Source organism: Diadema setosum, unplaced genomic scaffold, assembly GCF_964275005.1.
Source record: "Diadema setosum unplaced genomic scaffold, eeDiaSeto1 scaffold_48, whole genome shotgun sequence".
NCBI lineage: Eukaryota > Metazoa > Echinodermata > Echinoidea > Diadematoida > Diadematidae > Diadema > Diadema setosum.
Window position 1 is genome coordinate 49,466 of NW_027307674.1, and position 26,776 is coordinate 76,241.

Here is a 26,776-nt window from a genome sequence, read left to right on the forward strand (position 1 = left end):
CCAGCGCCTACATGACTATAATGTCTACAGTGTATGTGTTTATAACAATTATAAATTTGACAAACTGACATAAGCCTACATTTAGGCGTAATCGAGGAACGTATCGTTTGAAACGCGTTGGTTCAAAGGCACATTGCTCTAGTGCCATTTTTTGTTTATGCAATGCAAATGCATGTTCGGCATTTGTTTCTGACACATTTTTCTCTAATAAGTCTTCACTACCTCTTTATTTTCGCTCTGATAGTAGCAACAGTGGCAGTTGTGAAAAAAAAAAAACACGTTCGGTCAACAAATGCGTATTTCACTTTTCTTTGGGTGTGTGTTTTTATGATTGTGTGTGTGTGTTGCGTGTATTTGTTGTGCAAAACGTGTGTTGATTGAATTCCTTTTACAACAACGCTGAAAATCATTTATATACAGACACAGTATGGTGCAAACAAAATATTTATTGAAAGAAAGATATTATTGAGAGGATTGAAGGTTCAGGTGTAAGTTTCTTTAATTTGTATCTTTCAACAAATTAAATGTCTTAGGACCCGACTGTTCTAATATTCAGCGAGGTTCTTCAGAACTGTACAAGGCAACCGTGGCAAAGAAGGCAAATATAGGCTTGAGAAAGGTCATATTATTAAAAAAAAAGAACGTTGATACGAATTGTCCAATGTACTTAAGACTAATGGCATTATGTTGAAAAAAGAGGGAGCACAAGTTATGTTCCTGCCACAGTGAAATGTATGCAAAAATGAAGACCCTAGGTGTAGTGCCATTTGAGCTCAGTAAGAGGCTGTGCTTTATTGGCACATGTATCTCACACCACATGCAAATGTTCTTTTAGTCTTGATCACTTTGCATTTTGATCTACGATATTGTGTGGGGTCCCTCGCGTAAAGCAAAGAGATTGTTGTTTTATCAATTCAATTCAATTTAAAGGTTTTATTTTCACTTCTTTCAACAGAATGTACAAAAAGTATAAATTCGACATGCGTTTGAAGGAATGGTACTTAGACAGCAAAGAATAACATTTGTCAGTAGTCATTACAAAATGAGGCATTTTTCATACAAACATATTTATACATTCTGCGAAAAAAGTGGAGGTACCCACCCAAAAGACTGTGCTTGTACAATGTGGGCACCTCACAGGAGAAAAAAAAAAATAGGTTATCCGGTTCAGTGGAAGCAAAAATGTACATTATGAAATATTCAATCCTAGATTACATGGAAGATAATTACGAACCCCGAACACAAAGCCATGTACTCAACATGATCAATAATAACATGAAGAACTACGTAAATTCACAAAACGGTGGAAAGTCAGGATCATTTAGAAAATAAAAATTACACTGCTTTATCAACAAACATCAATTGTATTTATATAATATAAAAACGGAGAATGTTGAAATTATTGCGTGTTTTATATTCTATTTAACTATCTGAGCGCCACGTTTATTTCCTCTCCATAAGCTTGTGTGTGAAATGTGTGCATATTTGTCTCATTGGCATAGAAAGAGTTAAAAGAAGGACTATTGGAATTGAAAAAAAAAAAAACCAGTACATTCATTAATGTATTGGAAAAATATATAGATTGTCTATACATGCAATATACACAAAATAATAAATAGTTTTACATGGAATATAATCCTATGGCATATGTATTTTGTGCGGATCGTCATAAGCTATCAAGTTTGACTTGGACGTCCAGTAGATACATGTATGACGTACGCATACAAAACGCCATAAAATGTATTTGTGCACGTTAAATAGATTTCATAGTTATGGATATGATAGAAGGGGAGAGGAGAAAGAAAAATGAGAGGAAACTAAAATGAGGGGTACACTTTTCATGATAGTGATAAGTGAATATTCAAATTTCATAATGCTGAGAGCGTGGAAAGGCTTGTTACTGTGTCTTTACGTGATGTACACATAACAAAATAAACATGTGAACCTGGGGAGTGCAGGCAAGAGGCATACAACTGATAATAGTTAGACATATTTACCAAAAAAGGGTATTCTTTTCTTCTAAAAGAATGCTTTGTTTGACACAGTTGTATTTCATGGGAAAGAGAATTCCATATGTCAGGACCAGCATGGTCGGCAAGGGACGTTCTTGGATCTTCTATCCATTAGAAGTGCGCGTTTTTAGATGTTCTGGTTGGATAACTATGAATAGCTAGGTTGTTAAAAGTGAAGCATGTTCAACGGGTTGGTGGAGAGTTCATGGAAATGTAATCTGTACCTAAACACTTTGGAGTTAATGCATGTCGTGTATAGGGAGTGGACGCAATCGAAACACACACACACACACACACACACACACACACACATAACTGGTTCGCATGCGACTTCTAGTCAGAGTTCGGACATAATACATGGGCAGCATTTTTCTTTTTCTGAAGGAAAAGCAATAAATCGAGTTTTCAGCAACATTGAAATACACAGTTGAAATGTCAACTTAGTACTGAAATTTTCTGACGGGAAAAGTTATATTCTCTTCTGATACCACACACACACACACACACACACACGCCAAAAAAGCACACCAAACACAAAATACGCATGAGTATGATATACACTTTGCTTATCAGAGAGGTATCGGAACACGCCCTCCTCAAGCATGTAACTCTTAGCGTGCAGATAATAACGACTTGAAATAATAACAATAATAATAATACACTCTGCTTATATCGCGCATGTTACACAGAAGTCTCTATGCGCTTTACATGAAATTCATCTCGAACTTTACAGCCCTACAAATAGGCACGCATATTTTGATTCATCAAAAGAAAATTTTTGTTTTTATCATTATCTGAAATATCATTGCTTCGTGGATAAAATGAAATCATTTTGAACTACATCAGACACTTAAATATAAATATGGCATATATACACAGACGAAGTTTTGCGTTTTGACTATTTAGAAATATAAAGTTTGAAGTATTATAGGTCAGTTACGTTCACGACTGAGCTTATAGTCGCAACCTTTCAGGGCAAACCATAGGAATTGTAGAAACGCTGAATCTTTCTCAATGTCTTCCTCGCTATTTGTTGGGGTATAGTTGTCAAAAACCCAGATAGCCTTTTCCCACCAGTCTGTGACACTGATGATCTTCTGACGAACAGCCTCTGCGTCTTCATAATCACTCTCGTGGGTTATCGCAATCATCCAAACTGAACCTAGAAAAAGCCATAAGCAAATAAACAAAACACAAATGGTAGCTTCTAGTGTCTTAAATGACATGGCTGAAGACTAAAGATAGCTGAGTGTTTTAAAACATATTCACCATAAAAAGATAAGATATCATCTCAAGATTGATTCACCATAAATATTAATTGAATGAATTTCTAACCACATGTCGTTTCTTTCGTCAAGTGGCATGATGGACTTACAAGACAGATATTTATGGGCATAAATCCCGAGGGGATGAGGGGATGGGGCTCAGAAATGGAGGAGGGGGGATGGCCTGTCCAATCATCCCCCCCCCCTCTCCCCGAATTAAAAAAAAAAATGGAAGAAGCAGAAATGTGATTCGATCAATTTCGGTATACTGTCTGACGTACGTTCCTACGCCCGCCTTCAGGGAGCTAAGCAGAGCTTAACAATCACCGACAATCTTCAAATACCCTCCCCATTTCGTCAGCTATTGTTATACTTATTACACTTTGGAGTGTTAGGCCAATGCCGAATATTTCATCAAAAAGCGTGCATCAAATCCGTCACTTCCATTCTAATAAATCAAAACGATCCCTCATCCTTTTTAAATGTACCCTTTCCCCACTCAGTACCGTAAAAATTTAACATTAGGCCCTAAAAGTCCGTTCACCCCTGTCGGTGACCTTTGACCCTGTGGTGATCTTCAACTCCCCAAGGGACATCTACCATTCAAGTTTACTCACAAACGGACATATACATAAAAAGTTACGAGCCATAATCGAAACCCTCCGTAAAAAATTTAACATTGGGTCTTAAAGTTCATTGACCCCTGCCTGTGACCTCTGACCTTGAGGTGACGTTCGTGTTCCTCTTCCCTCCAAATTTGATTGAAATTGAAGTTCTCAGTAGAGAGTTATCAAGTTTTTCTAGCGTTACGGACTGACGACGGAAGGACGGACAGACGTCGCAGGCAATCTCTTAGTCTCCCCGCATCCCCGTTGAGCGCGACAAGAAATTTAAGGTCCAAACATTAACTTTTGAATTAATCATTTTAATATTTTTGTGCATGAAGTACCCTTCGTAACCGAGGGAGAATTGGTGTGATACCTTTTGAAACCAAAACGTCACAAAGATTCACTTTGAAATATTTCGTCGATTTATCATTATTATTTTTTTAGCTATGGAGTTGATTGGGATGGGATACGAAGTCAAGTCAGAATGCCAGCTTGCCTACCAATATTTTGGATTAATGATTGTCATTGGTCATTGGCATTCAAACAAATTTGGCCCGCTGTACTGTTCCGGATCCATCGAGCATGGTGGGTGTGGTGGTGGTGGTGGTGGGGGGGGGGGGGGGGTCGATCATGCACAAAAAGTAATACCGGGGAGAGGTCACAAAGGGACAGTGCCCCTATACCGGATTATCCAACCAGGTAGCAGGGACAGTTGAACATATTGCGCTCACGATATGTTTTTACCTAGGCCCTTTTCTTTCCCACAGGCTTTATTTGTCGTTTTCCATCTACACAACCCTTTTAATTTCTCTTTTCTTATTTTTTTTTTCATTCTCACTCATGTGATTTCTCTCTTCCATTTTTTTTTTCTCAGGGCTGTCTTTCATGATTTCTTTGTTATGTTTTATTCACTTTGTTTTTGCTATCTTTCTTTTCTGTGAATTCTCCATTCACGTGTCTGTACAATTCTCTTTTTTCGTTATCTCTCTCTTTGTCTTCATTTTCTTCACTGGAACTTCGAAGGGGAAATGGTTAAAGCAACATCTGAATGTACAGTTTTGTATCAACGATGTTATTAAATTCTGGATATGTGAATTTCATTCTGGAATTTTCTTACCAGGTTGATGAAATCAAGACGGTCCATAAGTAAATAGGAACAACTAACTATACACGTTTGGAATTAAACGTGTAAAGAAAATAATATAAATTACATGAATCTATACAGCGTTCAAAGCTTCATGCCATTACTTTTCTGCTCTTATACTTTACATTAAACACATATAGAATAGCACAGTATAGGTGAAACACTGCAGGTAGGGTGTCAAGGTACAGACAGTGTATTCATACATACAATACAGAAGTTTCACCGAGTATGACGGGGACCCATGAATTTCATGTCATGTAATTATCATTCAACACAGTAACTTTGATTTCATATTAGTTGTCACACATTTATAACCTGTTAAGCCATATAAGGCATAGTCCATACTAACAAAGTGCTTGTACTTACATAATTTGAGGGACAAATGGCTTAAACTCAGTAACTAACAGTAAACACAGTGCATAGGACACTTTTTTGTTCGGTTTCTCCGCCTTTTCTCGACCCTTTGCTCTTCTCCACTCCTTTTCTTTCCTTGTTCGTTTCTTGGAATAGTTTGTTATGTCAATGAGTTCTTTTTCATTTTCGTCCATTGCTTGATCAAAATGTGATGATTTTTTTTCAAGATATTTTTTTTTCAGATTTGCGATGTGATGTTAAACAGAAAGCCAAAAGCCTAAAGCCAACTTCAATTGTTTACTGATTAGGTCAGTGGACAATGTAGAGGGATCAGGTCAATACTATGTGTAGGTCAGTTGTATCACTAAACATCCTACCACATAATAACTTTGCAAAAAAGCCTAAAATATATGAAGATATTACTATATTTGTCAGTGGAAAAAATGTAGACCCTTTCGTTATATTCAAGAAACAAAAATTTATCGTAATTTTTGTTCCCATCGTGTATATAAACTGACTAACAATTTTAAATTGTTTGTTTTTATCTCTTACTCATACGTTAAAACTATTGAGCATTAAAGCATGGGTTTTTGTTTCATCTTATACAAATGGCAAGCAATACATTTAGGCAATGCTAATATCTCAATACTTGATGCCTTAGATTCCGCTAATGTTTTGCATATGTAATTTTGAGTAAGGCATTTAGGATAAAACAGAAAAAAAAAAAGTTTTGCGTTGATTCTTCAATTCATGGTTTTTGGTTGAGATGTAGTAGACCGTACTTACCGATTTTATCCATCGTGTCGTAGAATCGGCTGATGAATCTCATTGCGTCTTCTCCCGCGTCTGGTCTGAAAGCATCAATATCCGATTACTGATATATATTCGATACCTACATGTACTGATATCTATTTTACATTTTCGAAGATACACATGCATTTCAGGTATCGCAGTCGTATCGTTTTTGGAGTGACCTCAGGGATCACTCCAAAATCTTCGAGTGATCCCTGAGGTCACTCCAAAATGATTGAAAATGAACATTTTCACTCAAAATTCACTCCAATTTCACTCTAATTTCACTCTTTTTTGTAATCACTTCTTCAAGAGTGAATATTTTCACTCGATTTTTAGAGAGTACCAATACAACAGTTTACGCACACGTGGTGGTATTTCCGATCTTAAAGCTTATCATTAACCCAACTGTTTGCCGACAAATTAAAAATTCATTGATATCAGTGGACCATTATGTAATTAATCTCTCACCTGTGATGGTAAACAAACACAGGGCAATGATATTCTTCATCCTTTCTCTTGACACGTGCCCCACTTGGAACACGGAATACACCATCTGAAAAAAAAAAATAAAAGCAGTATGATAGTTGTTAATGTATCTATTATCATAATAAATACAACGAGTGTTTCAGTATTCAGAATTGACGGCTAGATTGATACATTACGTCGTCCTCAAGGTAATTTGGTGGAACTGGATCTGAATGTTAATATATTGACTTTTCTTTTTGTAGTAGACTTATTTCGGCAGTCAAAGATTGTCCACCGTTTGGTCTACATATTTACCACCTCACTTAAAGAGGAAATCAAGGAATTTAATGAATGCTACTAAAGACTGTGCAATTGATATATGACTTAAAACGTTACCCAGCCTCTTTGGTAGGTTTACACATATCTCTGAGACGCTTGATATAATCATGATTGGGAATCATATGAAACAAATTGCCGTCCTTCACAAGATTCCGGCTCTTTGTACATTACATTGGGCCTCTTCCATACAATGTATGACGTATATATGCGTCGTCGTTAAAGTTGATGGTGAAACGCCCATGTGCATGTACCTGGTTTTGCTTCATTCATTCAACTGAGAACGTTTATTCGAATAGACAAATAATCAGAATAAGGAAGAGTTTGTTCGCAAAAACCGATAAATCCATTTTTGAAGATTTTGAAGTACGGTCTCTGTCATAAAGTACGAAATAATACCTTTTAAATGATATATTGGTCACTACATACAAAGGTATTTTTTTAAAGTTATGGTCAAAAGAAGCAACAATTTTCTTATTATTCTCTTTATTTTTCTTGACCTTTAATCGCAAATATCTCCATTTGGTAAATATTTACTTATCGGTTTTTTGCGAACAAACTCTTCATATATAAATCTCAACAATATTGAAATGATATAGTCATCCCGATGTTTGGATCACCGTGTAGAAGAGTACAAAACACTCTTTAGGTAGCTTATGTTTTGTACGGAGAATGACATCGATTACCACATAGGGCCTATATCTATCATACAGTGGTTATGTAATATGGATCCCAATCAAATGATTGTATAAGAACAATGACGTGTATTCACAAAGCGTATAATTTATAATGTGTGAATAGTGCAATTACTATAGTGTGTTTTTATACATGTATGCTCAGATATAGTATGCACACTAAAGTTGTTTGCAAAATGTAAATACCCTCGAGTGAACTGCATCTGCTCTGACACCCTCTCCCCTGTGCATTATTTGGATACCATTTCCTTCGCTCTTTAAACACTGTTTAAGTACAGGGTAATTTTGTTCACTTTCTTTTCAAAAGCAGAACATGTACAGTGTACTTTAACTCATTGCCGATAATTCCTAATAAGTTTTATCGAAGGCGAATATTCGTTTTGTAATAAATATAATATATATCTATATATATTTTCCCCTTGCTTAGGCTACGGTCACAACTCAGAGCGGTGACCGACCGATTTGTAGCCTGCTCGGTCGCTGCTGAAATTTTGGCACCGCTCAGCAGTTTTTGGACATGTAGAGCAGGCTGTAAAACATTAGCGATGACCGAACAGTGCCCTGTCAATTTCCCGTCGGTCACCCATCGATTTTCAGTAAAATTTTGGCGAAATATGGGGATCTGCGACGCGCAGAGTCCGAGCAGTAACCGAGCGATGCCCCATCGGCAACTGGACGATCTCCCACCGGCCACCGGCTGATTTTTACGAAATCGCTCGGCGACCGACGGGTGATCAATAGGTCATTTACCGGTGACTCGTAGGCGTACCGGCGGTCACCCGCCGGTCTCTGCCAAAAATTTCTCACGAGCTACCTGTGTTTATTAATGTAAATGTGATTTGTGATGTGTTGATTAATTAATTAAGATAAAACTCGAGGCAAAAGATCTAAAAGTTGAATTATCAACTAACAAACCTCAGCTATGTGATACCACAGATAACTAGAAATTAGGAAATAAAACAAAAGGGAGGAACATCCGAAATGGAACAAAGATTAGAATAGATTAGAATTTTCCAAATTGAGTATATGAATATAAGAACGACCCAAGTCCAATTTTTGGCCAAATTCAGTTTGACAAGGGAAATTGTAGCTTAGGCATGGACTCATCTTGTGTGTAAATGATAAGTCCTAATTACCCCCGGAAGTGCCTGAAATAAATGAGTTAAATCTTATATGAATGTAAGAATGAAGGACTTGGGTCATTCTTACATTCATATTATAGCGCCCTCTCTCGTCCTTCTCTCATCTCTATAGTAGAATATCATGTATATGAATCAAAGAACGACCCAAGTCCATATGAATCAAAGAACGACCCAAGTCCATCACACAAAATGGCGTCTCCACAATTAATGTTAATGTTAATTTTCATAATAGTATATGTTCTAATTTGTATATACAATGTTGCCTTCCCATCACAGTTAAATAGAATATCATTGGACAAACAAAAAAGATATGAAGTTTTTTTAGTTTACTCGAAATGGTCTTCCATGGACTTGGGTCGTTCTTATATTCATATACTCAATTATTTCGTTTGCTTTATATATTTTACGGTATTTTTCAATATTCCTATTCAATTTCATATATTAATTTTCCCCATCTCTTCTCATTCATTTCTTCTTCACTCAATAGGCCTTTAATGACTGATAAGGTAACCAAACCATATTTTACTACGTCAACATATCGACACTAACTTTTAGCTTTCATCCGCGTCTTTTGTCCTAAAGTGGTTGCCTCTGACTTTCATGTCCCTCATGTTGGTTGCCGAGATATTGAGATGCTGATATGTTGATGGGGTTTCCTTGCCTCTCCCCCCCCCCCCCCCTGCTTCTTCCACATTGCGCTAGATTATCTTCTCCATCAAGTCTGTCTCTGGTTACCTTCAGTGCTTCTGTTATATTTCTTTTAACATGTTTAGTCCCTAAATCGCTCGAAGGCGACCGCTCGATCTATTCTCTTGGTTTTCTTCTGTGCCGTTGTCATTTTTGTCTCTGTTATTGTTGTTCCCTAAATCACTCGGCAGCGACCGCTCGATTAGGTCAGTGCCTGGGCGGTTCCCGTTCGGACACCGAGCGTATTTTGGGCAGCGAATAAAAAACTGGTCGGTCGCCGCTGAAATTTTAACTCCGCGTTAAAATTTCAGCGGCGACCGACCGATGCCCTAAAAATCAGTGGCGCCTGGTCGGTCTGACCGGTCGTTGTCCGACCAGTTTTGGCTAAAAACTCGCCGACCGGTCGCCGAGCAGTCTGATTTTTGGGGTTGTTAACTGTAGCCTTAGCTGAAATCAATGTGACCGGCGTGCTCAAAACCCTTATCCAGTAGGCAAATTGAACTGTCACTTTCCTATAATCAAAGTTTAGAGGAGTAAGCATGGACTTTGAAAGATAACTTGTTAAAAATGTGGTTGGAATAAGAGAGACTATAGGTGGTACAGTTTCATAGAAAAAGAAGAAAAGAGGATTATAAGGTTATACTCAGGCGTGATGTGCACAAGTATCAATGAAAATCACAGTGAAAACAGTACTTATCCGAACAAAATATGATCCAATAAAACTGATAAAATCTCGATTTAGTACTGTTGCAAGTCACCACATTTTGACCTCAGGTAGAAAAGAGATAACTCTTAAAGGTAAGACAAACTTTAGAAATGTGTGTCGGTCAATCCACCTGACTATTTGGGTACATTACACGAAATCTCAATTTGTATTTTTTTTTTTATTTGTGGGTGTTGAAATGGGCGATCTCAAATGTAAAATATGAACTGTTAGATATTGCGAGTTGCTCATGGGAAGCACCGCCTATATAATGTAGATAAAAAAAGAAGAAGAAGAGGAAGATGGAGAGTCGTACAGACTAGTCTGACTGTGGCAGGCAAGGGAATATTATGAGAGGAATTCAGAAGGTATATATAATGGAACAATCTATACATGGAAATAATTGAAACGACCGCACAGAACAATACCTTACACAGGATGCAATGGATACAACACATAAAACATATCAAACACATCTATATAGAAAGAAGTTAAAAGAGAAAATAACAATGGATTTGAGTGACCAATAATTTACCTTTTCGAAAGGCTGTGATTGCCAAAAAAAAAAGACAGAAAAGAAACTAATTTAAAGACAATGACTGCTTGAAAGGTTGCGATTATAACTATGTACACTGTAGTTTAAGGACATGCGTTTTCTATACTGCAAGTGAGTGCCTTTATGATGAATGATATCCAATTTCCTGTTGTAAGTTTACTCACTAAACTCATCCTTAAGGCCTTCCAAAGTCTCGGAAGAGAAGTCCGTTATGCCACAAGTGTCGACCAAATCGATTGCGTCAGTTAGTATGTGATGGGTCTTCCCTCCGTAGCGTTCTGTGTACCCTCCGTCTGTTATGATGGAATATTTTCCTGTCCGTTAAATAAAAGGACAAGAGACTTTGTTAAGTTCGGTGAGTGAAATAACAATCTTCCTTTCTATCTGCCTCTCTCTCTCCCTGTCGTTTCCCTTGTCTTCCTATCCCCATCCTCTATTCCTGCAGCCTATCACAATCATGTTATTAATAATGTCTAGCAGAAAGGCTATGCACACCCTCCCCTCCCGCCCCCTGGCCATCCTCCCTTCCCCCTACCAACTCAATTTATTAACTTATTAATACTTCTCATATATAAATACTACATCAAGAATGATAGCGCAGATTCCTGTAACTTGTCAATAAAAAACAATAAAGATGATATACATAGCTAACACACAGTATAAGTTATGATAACTACTGGTCGAAATCGAATCGGGATGTACAATGTGAAGTACGACGGGATCTACATTTTTTTTTCAAAGCAAGCTTGCATTTTTTTTTTTCATGTTCCACATATTCCACATTTTATACAAGTTTTTTTTTTAATTCTATTTGATTTCAGGAAAAAAAATACATTATGTGTTTAACACAACAGTAAATTAGACACAAAATTGCACAAATGTTTACGGACATATACGTGAAGGGTAATGTGAGGAACCTACTAAAAAGCAAAGCTTGTTGGATGTAGGTTCCAAAGATATGATATAGGATTTTAGTACAATACGTCAACGTCAAAAAAGACGAAACATGCAAAAATACAACCTGTCAAGAACATAATAAAGTTTACGGAAAGTACAAGGCATTGTATGATGTCCATGATCAAACAAAGGTATCAATGCTAAGTAAAGTAACAAAATGATCAAACAAATGAAGTCACCCGGGCGACGAATCATTGTGAGTATGCAGATGTATTTTAAGTGATCACGCCAAAATAATAAGACGTACTTGTACATAGGATGTTAGAAATTTCTACTTAAGAAAACTTAGAGAGCTTGATTGCAACCGAACATAATCTAAATCATTCCAGAAAGAGGGGCCGCTAGAAGTAATTGTCTTGTTTGGCTGTAAGCTCGAATAATTAGATTTGTGTATGAGAAACGGAGAGAGAGGTAACAATTTTAGATCAGATAATCTAATAATATCAGATAAAGGAAATGGGGAATGCCTATATGATAAAGAAAAAGAGATAAAACGTGAACCATAATAATGTGACAGAATTTTTATTTGTTTTGCGAATAAGACATGATTTGTATATTAGTCAATTTGGTACGCACAAGACTGTTGTTGCATTAGAACTATAACAAGCATGAGAACCAAAAAAAAAAGTGACATGTACAATTATTGAGCCTTGAGGTTCCCGCCGCCAAGCTCTGGGTAGAAAGAGAGGGAGAGACAGAGAGAGAGAGAGAGATGTAGGGAAGGGGAGAAGAGAAGAGAAGGAGGAGGAATGAGAGAAAGAATGATTAATTCAGACAGCGTGACGCCAAGGCCGAGACTGGGATCTGCAGCATTTTGACCAAGAGTAGTTAACAGGACATTAATGCCCAACAATATATTACATAAGACGTTGCGAATCTGTTCAGTGTGTACAAACAATCCATTCAATAAAAAAAAAAAAACCTCGCTTTCTTTTGCGTTTAAAGAAATAATAAAGACGAGTAGTTTGTTATTTTGGGGAGAGATCATTCCTATATCTGGGCCCTGTATTTTTTTTTTTGTGTGTGTGTTATGTCTGAGTACGTGGAAGGTTAAATGCGTCACTTTGGCAAGCAGGATACCAATGAATCAAATTATCATTTTTCTTTTTCTGACCATAAAGAGAGAGAACATGTGGTAACTGTTCGGTGGGAACTTTATTACATAAATATAAACTATAAAACACATCTGTTGTTTTCAATATATTTTTTTTTTAATATACTTTTTTGGTATGAGGCAAATATCCGACATCATTCGTATTTCCTATGGCAGGTTTTTCAAAGCGAAAAAGGATATCTAGCAAATTCTTCCCCATACAAAAATGCCATAATTATGGTACGGGGTAGATAATCATGCAGAGTAGAAGGAACACGTACAGTCTCTCAAAGTGTGCTCACAGTGTTACTATTGTCAAGTATGTGAAAGTACTCGAATTTTTTAAAGGACAAGTTCACCTTCATATACATGTGGATTGAGTGAGGGCAACAATATTAGTAGAACACATTAGTGAAAGTTTGGGGAAAATCTGACAATCCGTTCAAAAGTTATGAATTTTTAAAGTATCTGTGCAATCACTGCTGGAGGAGAAGACTACTACAGTGTATGATGTCACATGCGTACAGCGATATAAGGAAAATAAAAAGAGAATTTCACAAAACTCGACTTTTTGAACAAAGTGCACATTTCTTCGACTTGTTACTGACTTATGTTAGGGGTAATAATTATTCCCCCTGACTTCTGAAAGACAGAAGTCAAGTGTTCTTTTATTATGTGAGAAAAGTGAGAATATCTTGAATTTTCTTCATACTTTCTTTATATGGTTGTACTCATATGACATCACAAGCTATAGTAGTCTTCTCATCCAGCCGTGACTTAGCAGAAACTTCAAAAATTCATAACTTTCGAACGCATTGTCCGATTTTCCTCAAACTCTCATCGTTGTGTTCTACTAATATTGCTGCATTCACTCAACCCACATGTCTATGAAGGTGTACTTGTCCTTTAAAGGAGAAATGCCGTCCAAATATAAGCTAGTCTGAATAGAAAGAGTAAAACCTTACGAGTTAAAAGGTAAAAATATGACTTAAATCAGATAAAAAATAAGGAAGTTATGATATTTTGAAGTTTCGCATTTTTTTTTTCAGGAAGCATCTCTTGAACGGTCAATATGAATAATTATGCAAATGACAAAGTGAGCATGCCATCCCCTCACAATTTGCCATGTAGTTTGTTCATAAAGTTTGAAATTTCCACTTTTTTCATTCAAACCCAATTATGTCCAAGGCACAAATCCTGATAATAACCTCTAACTGATCACTATTATGAAGTTATTCAACCAGGAATAACATAATGTTTTTGACTTTAATGACAGATATGAATTATTTGTACACAAGCAATGGAAAATTACAAGGTTATGACATGGTCAGATCACTCATTTGCATAATATTATTCACAAACACTGTACAAGAACAGTTTTGCAGAAATTAACAAAACTTCCAAATGTCATAAGTTCCTTATTTCTAATCCAATTTCTGTCAAATTTTTACCGTTGACTTTGTAAAATTTTACTCGTTTCTATCAAACTAACTTATTTTGCATTGATTTCCTCTTTAGTAATGTGAAGATGATTTATCGTTGTGATGTGTGTGTGTGTTGTTGTTTTTTTCACAGAGTGTTCACATAGAGTGTTCTGGTTCACACTGTAAATTATGCATCACAATGTGCCCACAAATTTAAAACAATTGGAATTACAAAATGTGACGAGCTATTTCACACTGTGTTCACAGGGTCTTCAAAATGTGTCTACGCTGTGTTTCACATTGATTTTTGTTTCACACTGTGGGAAACTAATCTGTTCAGCACCATCCCCCCCCCCACACACACACACGCATACACACAGTGACGCATTCCCTGGGAGATCATGCATTACAGCAGCTGCTTCGGCCATCTTCAAATATATTGCAGCAATGGGCTAAGTTTCCGAAAAAGCGGAAGTGAAAGTGGTATCCTTTAAACAAACATAATGAGTAACGGTACTTTCTCGTTGTGTAACGAGATTTATTAAAGTGATAAATCAAGTCATAACATTTCGTCTTCATCACTCTCTGACATTACCAAGCAGTAGGGGTAGGCCTATTGGCTGATTAAGCCATGTATGCAGAAGAAGAAAATTAATTTCATCTAAACGAGTGTTAACCGGAATTCCAGCAACAATTATCGAGGAGTATTATGATTCTTGCTTTCAAACAAAGGAACCACACATATTGTTTTGAAATGATATCAGACTGATGTTCGGCTTCAAGAGTTACAACATCACACGTTAGATTGCTCAGACTCTTTTTCTGTTACATGCAATATTTTTGAAACGAGGTGCTCTTTATTTATATACCGCCCACGCATTAGCAAATAAATTATGAAGATGCTGAAAGCACACAAATCTCCAATTGATCGAGTAGGCGAAATGTGAAGGGCTGATGAAGCAAGGATGCGTACCATCGAACATGATGTGTGTCATGTCCATGAAATGAGAGTAGGGCTTTTAATTTGGAAATGCAGAAAAAAAAAAAAGAGAAAAAGACAATGAAAAAATGACCTGCCCTTACCGTTGAGGGCATAGTTGAGCGAGTTGATGAGACACGATTTGCCAGCAGCAATTTCACCGAAGAAGACGACGTTCACCTTTGATGGTATTTTACCGCGAAGACGTACCTTGTATCTCGCCATTCCAGGAGCGTAACTCCATATTTTTCGTCGAAGTTTGTTTCGTTGATAACCTGAGAGTACAAGCCGAGGTTTTAGATTGATTGGTGAAATCCAAATAATGTCTAATATGTGTATGACAAAGTATTGCTTACATACCTTGATAGCTTCTCGTTATTTATTGATCTGGATGTATTCAGCAATCTATGAATCGGTGAAAAGTCAAAATCATTTGATTACGAATGCAAGTGCTAAACAAAACAAAAACAAAAACAAACAAACAAATGAGCAACAAAGTCATTGTTACATTCCTGGTCGGCTTTTTTTTGCAAATATTTTCAATTTTCAAAAACGATTAGATTAACGACTAACGTACGTACTTTTCTCCTTCAATTACTTGAATGCAATCGTAGTGGCAATATCGACCATGAGAGCATGAAATAACAGGACTGCGTTATGACAGCCAACGGCCTTCTCTGCTGATGTCAAAAGTAAGACGAGACTTCTTTATGTACCAGGTTCGCAACCCAGACTCAGTCGACGGCAAGTCAAGTTCGCATATTCTCATACGCACAGACTCGCCCAATCCGATCGATAAATCGCTAAATATCACAGTGCATTGAAAGAATGTCTCGCTATTCCAATCCTCTCACGTGTATCTAGCTTACATGACGTGGCGTTTGACCATCAAACGTTATGCCCTAGTGGATCTGCTAATAAATTTGAAGTTTCTGTCACTGTTTTTTCTTAAAAAGCCATGACACTACAATAATGTAGATACTGGTCATGTAAAAGAAAAATAATCAAAGATTAATTTGTTTGATAATATATATCTAATCTGAGCTTGACAGCTTCTATCTTTAATAAACAACCTCGATCACTTCATATTCATGTCTGTAGTAAAAAAAAATAAAAATCTGTGAAAGTTACATACATTTGAAATACCATAATGCTTTCTGTAAGAAAGCATGACTACGCTGGTGTCTGAGAATAGTGTGGCACACAGAAAGTTTACATCATTGCACATAAATAGATAGAGGGAAAATCTAGTCCAAATATTAGCTAGTGTGATAAAAAAAGAGTAAAATGTTACGAGTTCAACGGTAAAAGTTTTGACTGAAATTTAGTGAAAATCGGATATTTGCTAATTTCCTCAAAACTGTTCTGGTACAGTGGATACGAAAATGGAAATGAGTGAGCTAACCATGTCAAAATCTCACAATTTTCCATTGATATTGATTCTGAAACATTATGTTATTCCTGGTGAAATAACTTCAGAATAGTCATCAGTTATATATTCGAAAGAAAAACAGGAAATTTCAAAATGTTATGCATGTACAAACGATACAGTTAGTTGTGAGGGGTGACAGGCTCGCCTTGCCATTTGAATATTAATGTAGAACTGCCCCCCCCCCCCGGAGAAACTTCAAAATGTCCTAACTTCTTTATTTTTCATCCAATTTAAATTATACCGTTCTGTTAGACCGTAATGTCTTACTCTTTCTTATCAGACTAAGTTATATCTGAACTTGATTCCCTTTTTACATCCCGTTTAACTTTTTGAAAATTTACAGAAATACAGGATGGATGTCGAGAGAAAAGTGGCTTTTGACTACAGAGCACAATTAAGCACATTTACGTGTAGACCCCAAAATTGAAACAAATTTTGTTGCTGCTGATGAATATTAATACCTACTTGCGCGCCCCGTATTAATACCAGAAGGACCAAAGAAAAAAAAATGAAGAAAGAAATTACATTACGTACAAAATTAATAAATGCCATTATTCATGTAAGGACCGTACAGGATATGTCTTTAAGTTTTATGTAATCTTACAAAATTAAATGTTCCATACACTCTCAAAAGTTGTGTGTTGTTTACTGTTTCTCCGAAGATAAACCTCTTGTAAGGAGACAATCACGGAACCGGAGAAGCTCTGTCGGCTTGAATGTGTTCACTTGCGTTTGCGTTTTGCGTTTGATAATAATGTAGACCTACGGTTGGGATGATGTGGCAGTGATTGCTGTTAAAAAAAGTAAACTCTTGAAAATTAATGATTCTTCACCTTCTCATCATTTGCTCAAGGACAGGAACCTTCCGAATTAAATGAAAGGCAAGTTCCACTTCGAGCCTCACTATTGAGAAGTATATTATGAAGGCTTATGTGCTGATGTAACACTATGAATTTGTCCGCAATAGCTGAGAGCCATGCCTAACGCTCAATCAATACACTACAACCCTGATCTCATTTCTAGTCAGCAATGCAATTACTTGTCACAACCTTTTATTATTACTTTTGTTGATATCACAGAAAAACCAAGAGTAATATGTTTTATAGGAACCCCCCCCCCCCTTCCCGACTCTGTTTAAGACGAGGACCGCAGACTTCGGAACAGTTACAAAATATAGAGCCAGTAGCTCCATATCTGTATTTTTTTTTCCAGCTAAAAATACGTCTGTGTATTGATACATTGATATGATTTGGTGTGTTTCAAATAAATACAGCAATTTTGACGCGTTTTTTAACACTTACCCCTTAAAACAAAACTTTATTGTTATTTGTAATACTAAAATTAATAATAACAGAAACCTTGTTTAATTAACTTCGTTCTTGTTTCAGAACTTTGTATTCAAACAAGATGTTTGAAAAAATAAATGACATGATGTATAGTTTCACTTCGACATGACTGAGGGGAAATAAAAGTTAACAAGATGAAAATTGGTTTGTAAATTATTCAAATATGAAAAAGAAAACCAAAGTAAAACAAAGTGATCCAGAACAGAGTGACCGGTGCGGGAGGGGTTGGCTTGAGCGGCCACGTTTGCTATTGTCAGTTTTTCTTTTTCTGTGAAATGCATGTGGAGTGAATATGCATGCAAATGAATGCTGTGAAAGATTAGCTGGTACCCGATCAACTGTTGTAAGTCCACTCAGAAGGACAAGAAAACGAGAGTGAAGTACCTTTTCCTGTTACCTCAACCGCTGCTGCAAGGGGGTCGAAATTAACATGAATGGTTAGGGACACCTTGATTGAAAGTTAGTGGTTATCAACAGAGCGGTATCAGCACCTTAACATTGCTCGGTTCCAATGGTGTTGAGTGGTCGGCTGTCATCAATTTGATTTAGGTGTAATAGCTTTAGTTACAAAAATAAAACCTTCACACCTTTCCACAGAAATCGTCGAGCAAGCAACAATAGGATGAAAACAGCGCATGGTACACCAATGGCCAGTCCGATGATGAGACCCAAGTTTTCACGTTTTCCTGGAAGTTTGGTACCTGCAGATACCATTGAACCATATAATTAGTCCATTACTTCATTTACATGAATCATTGGATATACAGATACCCTTTGTGCATTCTGTGTAACGAGTAACAAAGCAAACTTAAATTTGATAGACTAGAATCAAATTAATTTGTACTAATGTTGCGGGGGGGGGGGGGTAACCAAACAGTCGTAAGGCAATCTTTCTTTATTTATGACGAGAGAGGGCGCTATAATATGAATGTAAGAAAGACCCAAGTCCTTCATTCTTACATTCATATAACATTTAACTCATTTATTTCAGGCACTTCCGGGGGTAATTAGGATTTATCATTTATACACAAGATGAGTCCATGCATAAGCTACAATTTCACATGTCAAACTGAATTTGGCCAAAAATTGGACTTGGGTCGTTCTTATATTCATAAATTATAATCAAATGTTTGCTGCAGTAAACGCGCAAAGTCACAGTTTCCTTCCCCTCACATAATATAAGAATAATTCATGCCAAAATACCTAATTGGGATGAAACTCCTAGTAACTGACAAAAATCAAAGTTTCTGTTTTGTTTTCCATGGTCTGAGTTGTTTTTCTCAGAAATTTACCTAGTTTTAGCATAGATATAGTTTAGAAATTAGTCATTTCTTTAAGAGGACTGCAAACTACAAACCCTGATGCTTTCAAGCAGTCAACCCCCCCCCCCCACGTCCGATAACTTTGAGTCAGTATTAGTATAATAAGTTAAAATGCTCGTGTATTTCAGTTCGTAATATTTCCTTGTTTACATTGCTGTTATTTTGTAACGTTGTGTGTATTAAAATGTTTTATAGCAATAATTCAAAAAATCAAAATGTAATCATACCATGCACCAATAGATTGTCATACAGGTTACCACTGACGATAAAAATGTTAGTCCGATGTTGTTACAAAACATGCTATTTAAATTCATCATTTTCTACCACTCATGTTCTTCTAACTGCCAGAAAATAACCATTGCCCTTCATCGAACCAAAGAAACACCAATTATTCAGTATTTTGAGCAAAGCCACAAAAAGAAATCATGGACAAACATACACGGTGTTGTGTGCCCATGTTATTTATCATGACCATGATGACTATAATCTCATAAACTTAAGATTTAACTTGTTTATCTGAATCAATGAGGGGGCAATTAGATAAGTAGTTGCTATATGCACTGATATTAGTCGGAAACACAAGGTAATCAACGTTTCAGGAACCTGAAGGTGGAGGCAGAACAGTGATTTCAGCGCTAGACGTTCCATTTACAGATTCCCCGGTAGCCGTGCACATGAAAGTTTGTTCAGTCTCTTGTTTGGCTGAAACAGTGATTATCTCCAACCTCTCGTATGTGTCATCAGGGAGTAGTGTCTGTTGTGAAACCACGGAATTCAGTGTCTTTCCCGACTCCTCTGTCCAGAGCATGGTAACGTTAGGCTTGAATCCACTCACGACACACGTAAAGTCAATCGAAGAAGTATTCAAGGGAGTTTGGTATGTACAACGGCTTGGATTCGGCTGCCCTTTGTCGACGCATTCCTCGATTGCATGTTGAGATGCCATTGCTGTGGAAAGAAGAAATTGTATTTGAAAAACATTCAATTCCAAACTTTGTTGCCGCCCCCCCCCCCCCACCATAACACAAAAACACACAAACAAATATGCGTATTTGTGACTATTTTCATTTTGTCAAAAATTTCTAAGGCATGAAAAAAAAAAATAATTTGCTTTAACTGGCCTGTTGATACGATAACAATGATAACATTTTGTTGAAGTCGAATCACTCTGGCGCGACTTCGTGATCTTTTCACCGCAAGGTTGTCCTAATGGTTTATGCAACAGTGAACTATCTTGGAAAAACTAGTTGCACTGGTCAAGTCAATTTTATCGCCCCTAGATGGACTCATCCGTGACATAACACTACCACAGATGCCAAAGTAGCAGTATTGATTCCTTTCAAAATGGCTTTTCCAACTGCCTTCACGTTTGACATGTGATAGGTGGTTTTGTGATTTTCCTCATTGACAGAATCGATGGAATGACGAATAGATTATTTTGCAGAGCTTGGCTGTTAGGTCCTTATAACAGATATCTTATTCCTATTTGCCATTTTTGTAAATGCCGATTTTCACTCATTCTTTGGTAGTAGGTAATTCCATTTTCATGTGTCGTCCAATATCTAAAGCATAAGTCTGAATGCAAAGTACAAAGATAAACTGACAAAAAAATGTGTTTGTATCAGATTAGGTAGGTGACTAATATTTCCAGTCCATGATCCCATATCAACAGCGGAGCAGAAGAATCATTTGCCTCACAAAGACAAGTTAGAACTAAAAAAAAAAAATTTAAAAAGGAAAACAAAGGAAAACATTTTCCATGCTTTGTTTGTGGCATTTTGTTGGTCAGAAATAACAACCGGGTCCGCAGTCGTTGATTATTGATGCCAATTATAATCAATGATCTGCAGTTATAGTGATCACGCAACTGGCTTTTTGTAACTTTGTATTTGGAAAGCCCATGAGGTGGGTAGTATACGAGCAATAACTCACAGCTCACAGTCACGCGGGAGGAATTAGAGAAATTCTCGAAGGTCTGAAGCACCACTTGGCAGATATAAAGACCCTCATCTGCTACTTCCAGGTCTGTTATGAAAAGGTTGAAGTTCTCGTCGATGTCGAACCGTTCCTCCATGCTCACGAAATTCCCGTCGTAGAATGCCTTACTCGTCGACAGCTCGGGATTTGACATGCTCTCCTTGACCCAGTACACAGCAAGAGGCTCATCCTTGAAGTCGCACGGCAATTGGATGTCTTCCCCTGTCCATCCATGGATTGAAGGGGCCGTGTCTATGACTGGGACTAAACGACAGGAAACGTTTATAATATGACGTGTCATTTGTGTCTGCTACAAGAATGATCCATGGCACAAAGAAGGTTCTGTGAGTAACAGATAAATTAGATAATATGTTACGTGCATATACTTATATTTATGACTGGGATAATGTGCACTGTGTTCATCCTGCTCAAATGATTATCCAATGCATTCCTTTTGCTTTTATATCAATTGAATATTTCTAATAATCTTTTCGATGTTTGCTCAAATGAAGACTGATGAAATATCTTAATTTAGGTATTTTTCTGTAATCTCATACCAGTTGGTTATGGTGCAGGGGTGAGTACAATGCTATTTACAGCTCTGAAGAAAGTGGTATACACACACACACACACACACACACACACAAATAATAAAATTAAATATTTGTTTAAAAAAAAAAACATTTGAATCCCTGGTTCTGTTTTATCCCCTGGCAAGTATGTAAATGGATTTATGAAACGGTTAATTTCTTTTGGAAAACACAAGTGGAGTGGGTTAAGTTCAAAGTTTGCGTTACCATATTCCGTTGTTGCAGATGATGTGTGATGTCGAAGCAGTAGGAGAACAATATAGCTGGTATGGTTAAGAGCAAGTTCATAAATTGCTTTCCATAAAGTATCATGTTATCCATAATGATTATTGAATGATATATCGTAAATTTTATGTCTAATACAGTTGTACCAGAGAGCTATTTCATTGTTGGTCAATGAGGATGAACATTAGGGTCCATTCGCAACTTTCCCTAGAAGGGTAATGAAATTAAATTGTTTCGCAATTTTCATCCACAAAATTCTTTCCCCAGTAGGTCCTTCCTAATGTGTCATGACAACAACAACAAAAATTACTTACTGGTAACCGCCAGATTAGTTGAATTGAATAGAATTTCGAAATCTTCCAACATCACTTCGCAATAGTAGCGACCCTCATCTGCCACTTGCAAGTTGGTGATGACGAGACTAAAATTCTCATCGATGTTAAATCGTTTCTCTTCGCTCGCAAAGTACCCATCGAAGAATGAAGCTTTCCTTGTCTCAACTGTCTGATTTGAAATGCTCTCCTTCGTCCAAAACACGGCAAGAGGCGCCTCCTTTGAGTGACATGGCAGTCGGATGTCTTCCCATTTCCATCCCCGAAAGGTGGGGACAGTCCCTAGAACTAAGGCTAGACAATGGGAGAATATTAGTAAGATGAGTTCGTTCTTTTTATTGATGCATAGTGCTTGTAAAGTCAACATTTGCTGATGAACCTGCCTAATAGGCGAACAGAGTTGGCAATGTATGTGTTTTTGTGGGCAATGTATGTGTTTTTCGTTTGAGTTTTTTTTTTCTCCTTTGTCTCTTCGTTGTTTTTTTTTTTCCTTTTCTAACACTAACCTAACAATATTACCTTGGTACTTTTATTCTCAATATTGTGCGTGTTTCAGTTAAGTTCAATATCATTTGTAACCTTTGATTTTAAGAAGTGGAGATGGCAGTTAATTCTGACTATACATGCCCAGAACATTTTGATATTTCAGTCAGCAACAAACCAATAAATGAACAGTGTATTGATTAGATCGGACTCCTTGACAATGGATTACAGTCAGAACAGTTTAAAAACACTGAAAACGTTAATTCCTTCGGTGAAACAATGTCAAAAGTAACGGCTGGAATTCTTGAATCTATATAGAACCAAGTCCTCGAAAATTATCCTATTTCTACATTCAAAATGAAACGAGTACTGATTGAAATAAATGATTGAACTGATTGTTGTGTCAGTACTCCATGACATCTGTTTTACCCTACAGATGGGTGGGTGTAAACGACACAAGATGACAAGTCATTCTTCTATTTGTATTGTTTTTAATGATTGTCTTCATTTTTTTTTCCACTAACCCCTTTTATGGTATTTTGTGGTGTTCACACTCAGGTTTTATCAATTGTGCGTCATTAGAGTAATTACACAGGGCTTTTTCTTTTTTCTTTTGAATAATTCCCTTCGTCTACGCCAACTTCTGTATGTATGTCAGTCTCCATGGTCTCGTATCTTTTAAAGCGTGTATTGATTTGTGTATGTGTGCTACTTGTACATGATTTTTGTGACGTCTATTGTAGTCCAGTGATTTATCGTGTATTATGTACACAGGGCTCCCCTAGAAAGCAGTTAGATGACAGAATAAACAAATGAATATCTAAATAAATAAATGAATACACCTCGATAATCTCGCTTTACTGCTTTATCTGTTGATGTGTTATATGGTGTATGGGGGTAGGAGTGATCCAGAGTCATGTGCCTAGTGCCAAATGGATTGATTACTTGAAGAAGCATGAAATACTATAAACTTTGATATTAAAGCCAGCAGTATCATTCCATGTCAATCGGTATCATATTACAATTTTAGAATCCATTGTTATCAAACGTTGGGTTTTCGCATTTTATAGTTTTCCTTCCGAAAGAGGGGATGCAAGTTATACCAACTATGCATACTTACCAGATTTTTGTTTTCAATATTATCGCAAGACAGTGTACTCTGATAGTGAACTCTGGAAGAACAACGCCATGTCGTGAGTTTTAAAGTAATTCTAGTGGGTGTAAACATTTCTGCTGATGTATAGCACTTCGAGTTCTTAGGTATTTTTGGTTCAAGTATACAAGTGATAAAGAGAAAATGTATTTCTTAACACGAGCTTGGCTAATATTTTGATGAACATTCCATTACAGAATATGTTTCATCACGGGAAGACATATTAAAAAGAACAAGTTAATCTGGTAGATCGACATTTCAAGATTATCAAGCTTTTTTTTTTAACAATAGGAAGATTATCAATTCACTTGGTCGAGAGGAAGTTTTATTCAAGTTCTATGGATACCTTGATAGATACCCCCCTCCCCCCTCCATATCAATGACATAGGCCTAATTCTTCACAATCTGAGTGCATCCGTGCATATTCGCTATGTGGCCTTTGATACAATTATAGACAGTCTACTAAGGTCGCTTGAGTCACATTGTGTCGCTTTTACGTCTGTAACACCTTGTACCGTTCATGACAATATTTCGGTCCAAACATGCTAAAAGTTGCATTCATTCAGTTTCCGTCATGACATGTGCGGGAATCGAAATGAGGGTATTGGCGTAAATTATGAGATGAGTTATGTATTATTTATGTACGTAGTCGATATAAAACAGATTATAATTTGGTTGTGTTACTTCTTTGTCGTAGAAGGGGGTTGCGGGGATTGAGAGAGATTTCGTGAATTCTATACAGCAACATGCCTACATTTGGGATAAAAGTGGGCTAATGTGTATACCCATCATTACGTTTTAAGATACTAATAAGTCCTAAATGAAATGAATCACACTCAGAAGAGTCTCGTCTACGTCCAATAGCCAGAGAATGCTATGCGTCATACAACCCATACTACAAGTAGTGTGCTACTCACTTTTGTTTTGTTTACATAAAAAATTTCATAAGGCTATCTTTTTTTTTTCTTCTTAAAAAGAACTTGGCAAAGTATCATTCCTCATTAGTAATTGAAAGGATCATTTTTTTCTGCATTTTCTTTCCATTTGTGTCTTTGTTTTTATGCGTGCATTGTATTAGGGCCTAGCCAGTAGGCCTACCACCACCTATGGCACTAGTATATATTTGCTATGACTGCTATCTTCTATGAACATTTCTCACATAACGCGTTGGGACCAAAGTTCATGTGGCTCTTATAATAGCTCGAATGCATGTACCAATATCATACATTCAATGGTTTTGGCAAGCAAACACGACACCCTTGTATGATAGAGGCTCGTTTTTATTTCTGTGAGAAGCAAACGGGGTACCCTTTCAAGCATGAAGACATGGACGCTGCTTGTGATATTTGGTTTGAATCAAATCCAACGGACTTGTGAGTGACTGTCCCTACTTTTTCTAGAGTGGAAGGGGAACACAAATTAATGACTACGACAATGTAAAACAGAGTTGAACATTGAAACACATTATTCATCTTCACTCCCAATCTCTACACCGCTTAGGCCTACGTGAGTCACGACGGAAATGAAATTTTATAAAAATGCAACAATCCATTTTTATACTTACACTCAATGAATCTGAACACACATTCCATGATCCAAATGCATGACTATTGACAGGTAAAGAAGCAGTAACATTAGCAACTGTTCGCGAACTGGCTATGTAGCAGAACTGATATCAATGAAATTTTCATTTACGCAAATGCCTTCGTAGTAGATATTTGTTTGTTATAAAATTCAACTGTTGTTAGCCGATAATCAAAATTATTTTCCAGCGTACTATTCTTGCAAATGTCAGAAGTGGTCTCGTCGTTATGCAAATCCAAACCTGATATTCACCTCTTACCTTCTAAAACGGGACAATAGTCCACGGAAACAAGAACTACTAGCAGCAGAACGCGGTAAGCGTAGGCTCTATCCATCGCAGGTGGAATGAAATGATGCTCTCATTGCCTTATATGATAGTAGTCCGTAGAGATTTCGATGGGACGAAAAACGATCATGCCAAGTTTATCGACAGACTAGTTTTCCGTGCGCTTAAACGCCGTGATGCGATCGTTATTTTCTGTGAATATTACTCTCGTCACGTGATCACTCGACTTACTATTGACGTGTAGGCTGCTGGGGGCCGGGGAATTCCGAGGACAGACTCTGAGAGCTATAATTCAAAGAAGATGACTACATTATGGTACAGTAGCTGCAATCCGTCCGCTACTGAACTATGTGACAATTTTCATTCCACACGGAGTTGAGCAAGAAATGAGATACGATTAGAGACCAATTGTCTATTGCACTACTCCTCTTCCTCTCTGCATGGCGAAAATTGAACAATTCTCATCATGAAACGTTTTGGGCAGATATGAGAACTGTAGCACACGAAATAAGACCCAACAAAGTTCGGTTCAGATCGGTTCAGTGTTATTTTATTTAGTACAGATAACAATTCGATTAGTTTGAACGTGCTGGGGGCACATAGATAAAGAATGTGGCTGCGCTCTTGAAATTACTCGAGTTTGTGTATTACAGTGTAACGTCAGTAGCTACTGAATGTTTCATATTTGAAACCGATGTCTTTGCCCCTACCAATTTACAGTAGCCCTATATGATGGAAATGGTAGAATGAGGGTACAATAAAGACAGCTGATAATGATCGTATGACACTTAAGGGCTTGCTTAAAATATAGGGCGGACAGAAAGAAAGCAT

The 26,776-nt window shown here is 37.0% G+C and overlaps 1 protein-coding gene across 1 annotated transcript; it reads right to left on the reverse strand.

Moving 5' to 3' along the window:
• Positions 1-2,944: 2,944 nt before the first annotated feature.
• On the reverse strand, positions 2,945-25,994 carry LOC140245867 (uncharacterized). The gene is made up of 7 exons (XM_072325354.1): positions 25,919-25,994; positions 22,422-22,733; positions 21,248-21,556; positions 19,919-20,263; positions 18,581-18,694; positions 15,320-15,490; positions 2,945-3,174 (listed from the first exon to the last, which is right to left on the reverse strand). The coding sequence occupies exons 1-7, from the start codon at positions 25,992-25,994 to the stop codon at positions 2,945-2,947; spliced, it is 1,557 nt and encodes a 518-aa protein (XP_072181455.1).
• Between the last annotated feature and the right edge of the window lie 782 nt (positions 25,995-26,776).

Coding starts and splice junctions, on each gene's coding strand:
- LOC140245867 (XM_072325354.1), bottom strand. CDS start 25,994: ATGGATAGAGCCTACGCTTACCGCGTTCTGCTGCTAGTAGTTCTTGTT. Junction 22,734..25,918: donor CTATTGTCCCGTTTTAGAAG/GTAAGAGGTGAA, acceptor CCCATTGTCTAG/CCTTAGTTCTAGGGACTGTC. Junction 15,491..18,580: donor TCGACGATTTCTGTGGAAAG/GTGTGAAGGTTT, acceptor TTGTACTCTCAG/GTTATCAACGAAACAAACTT.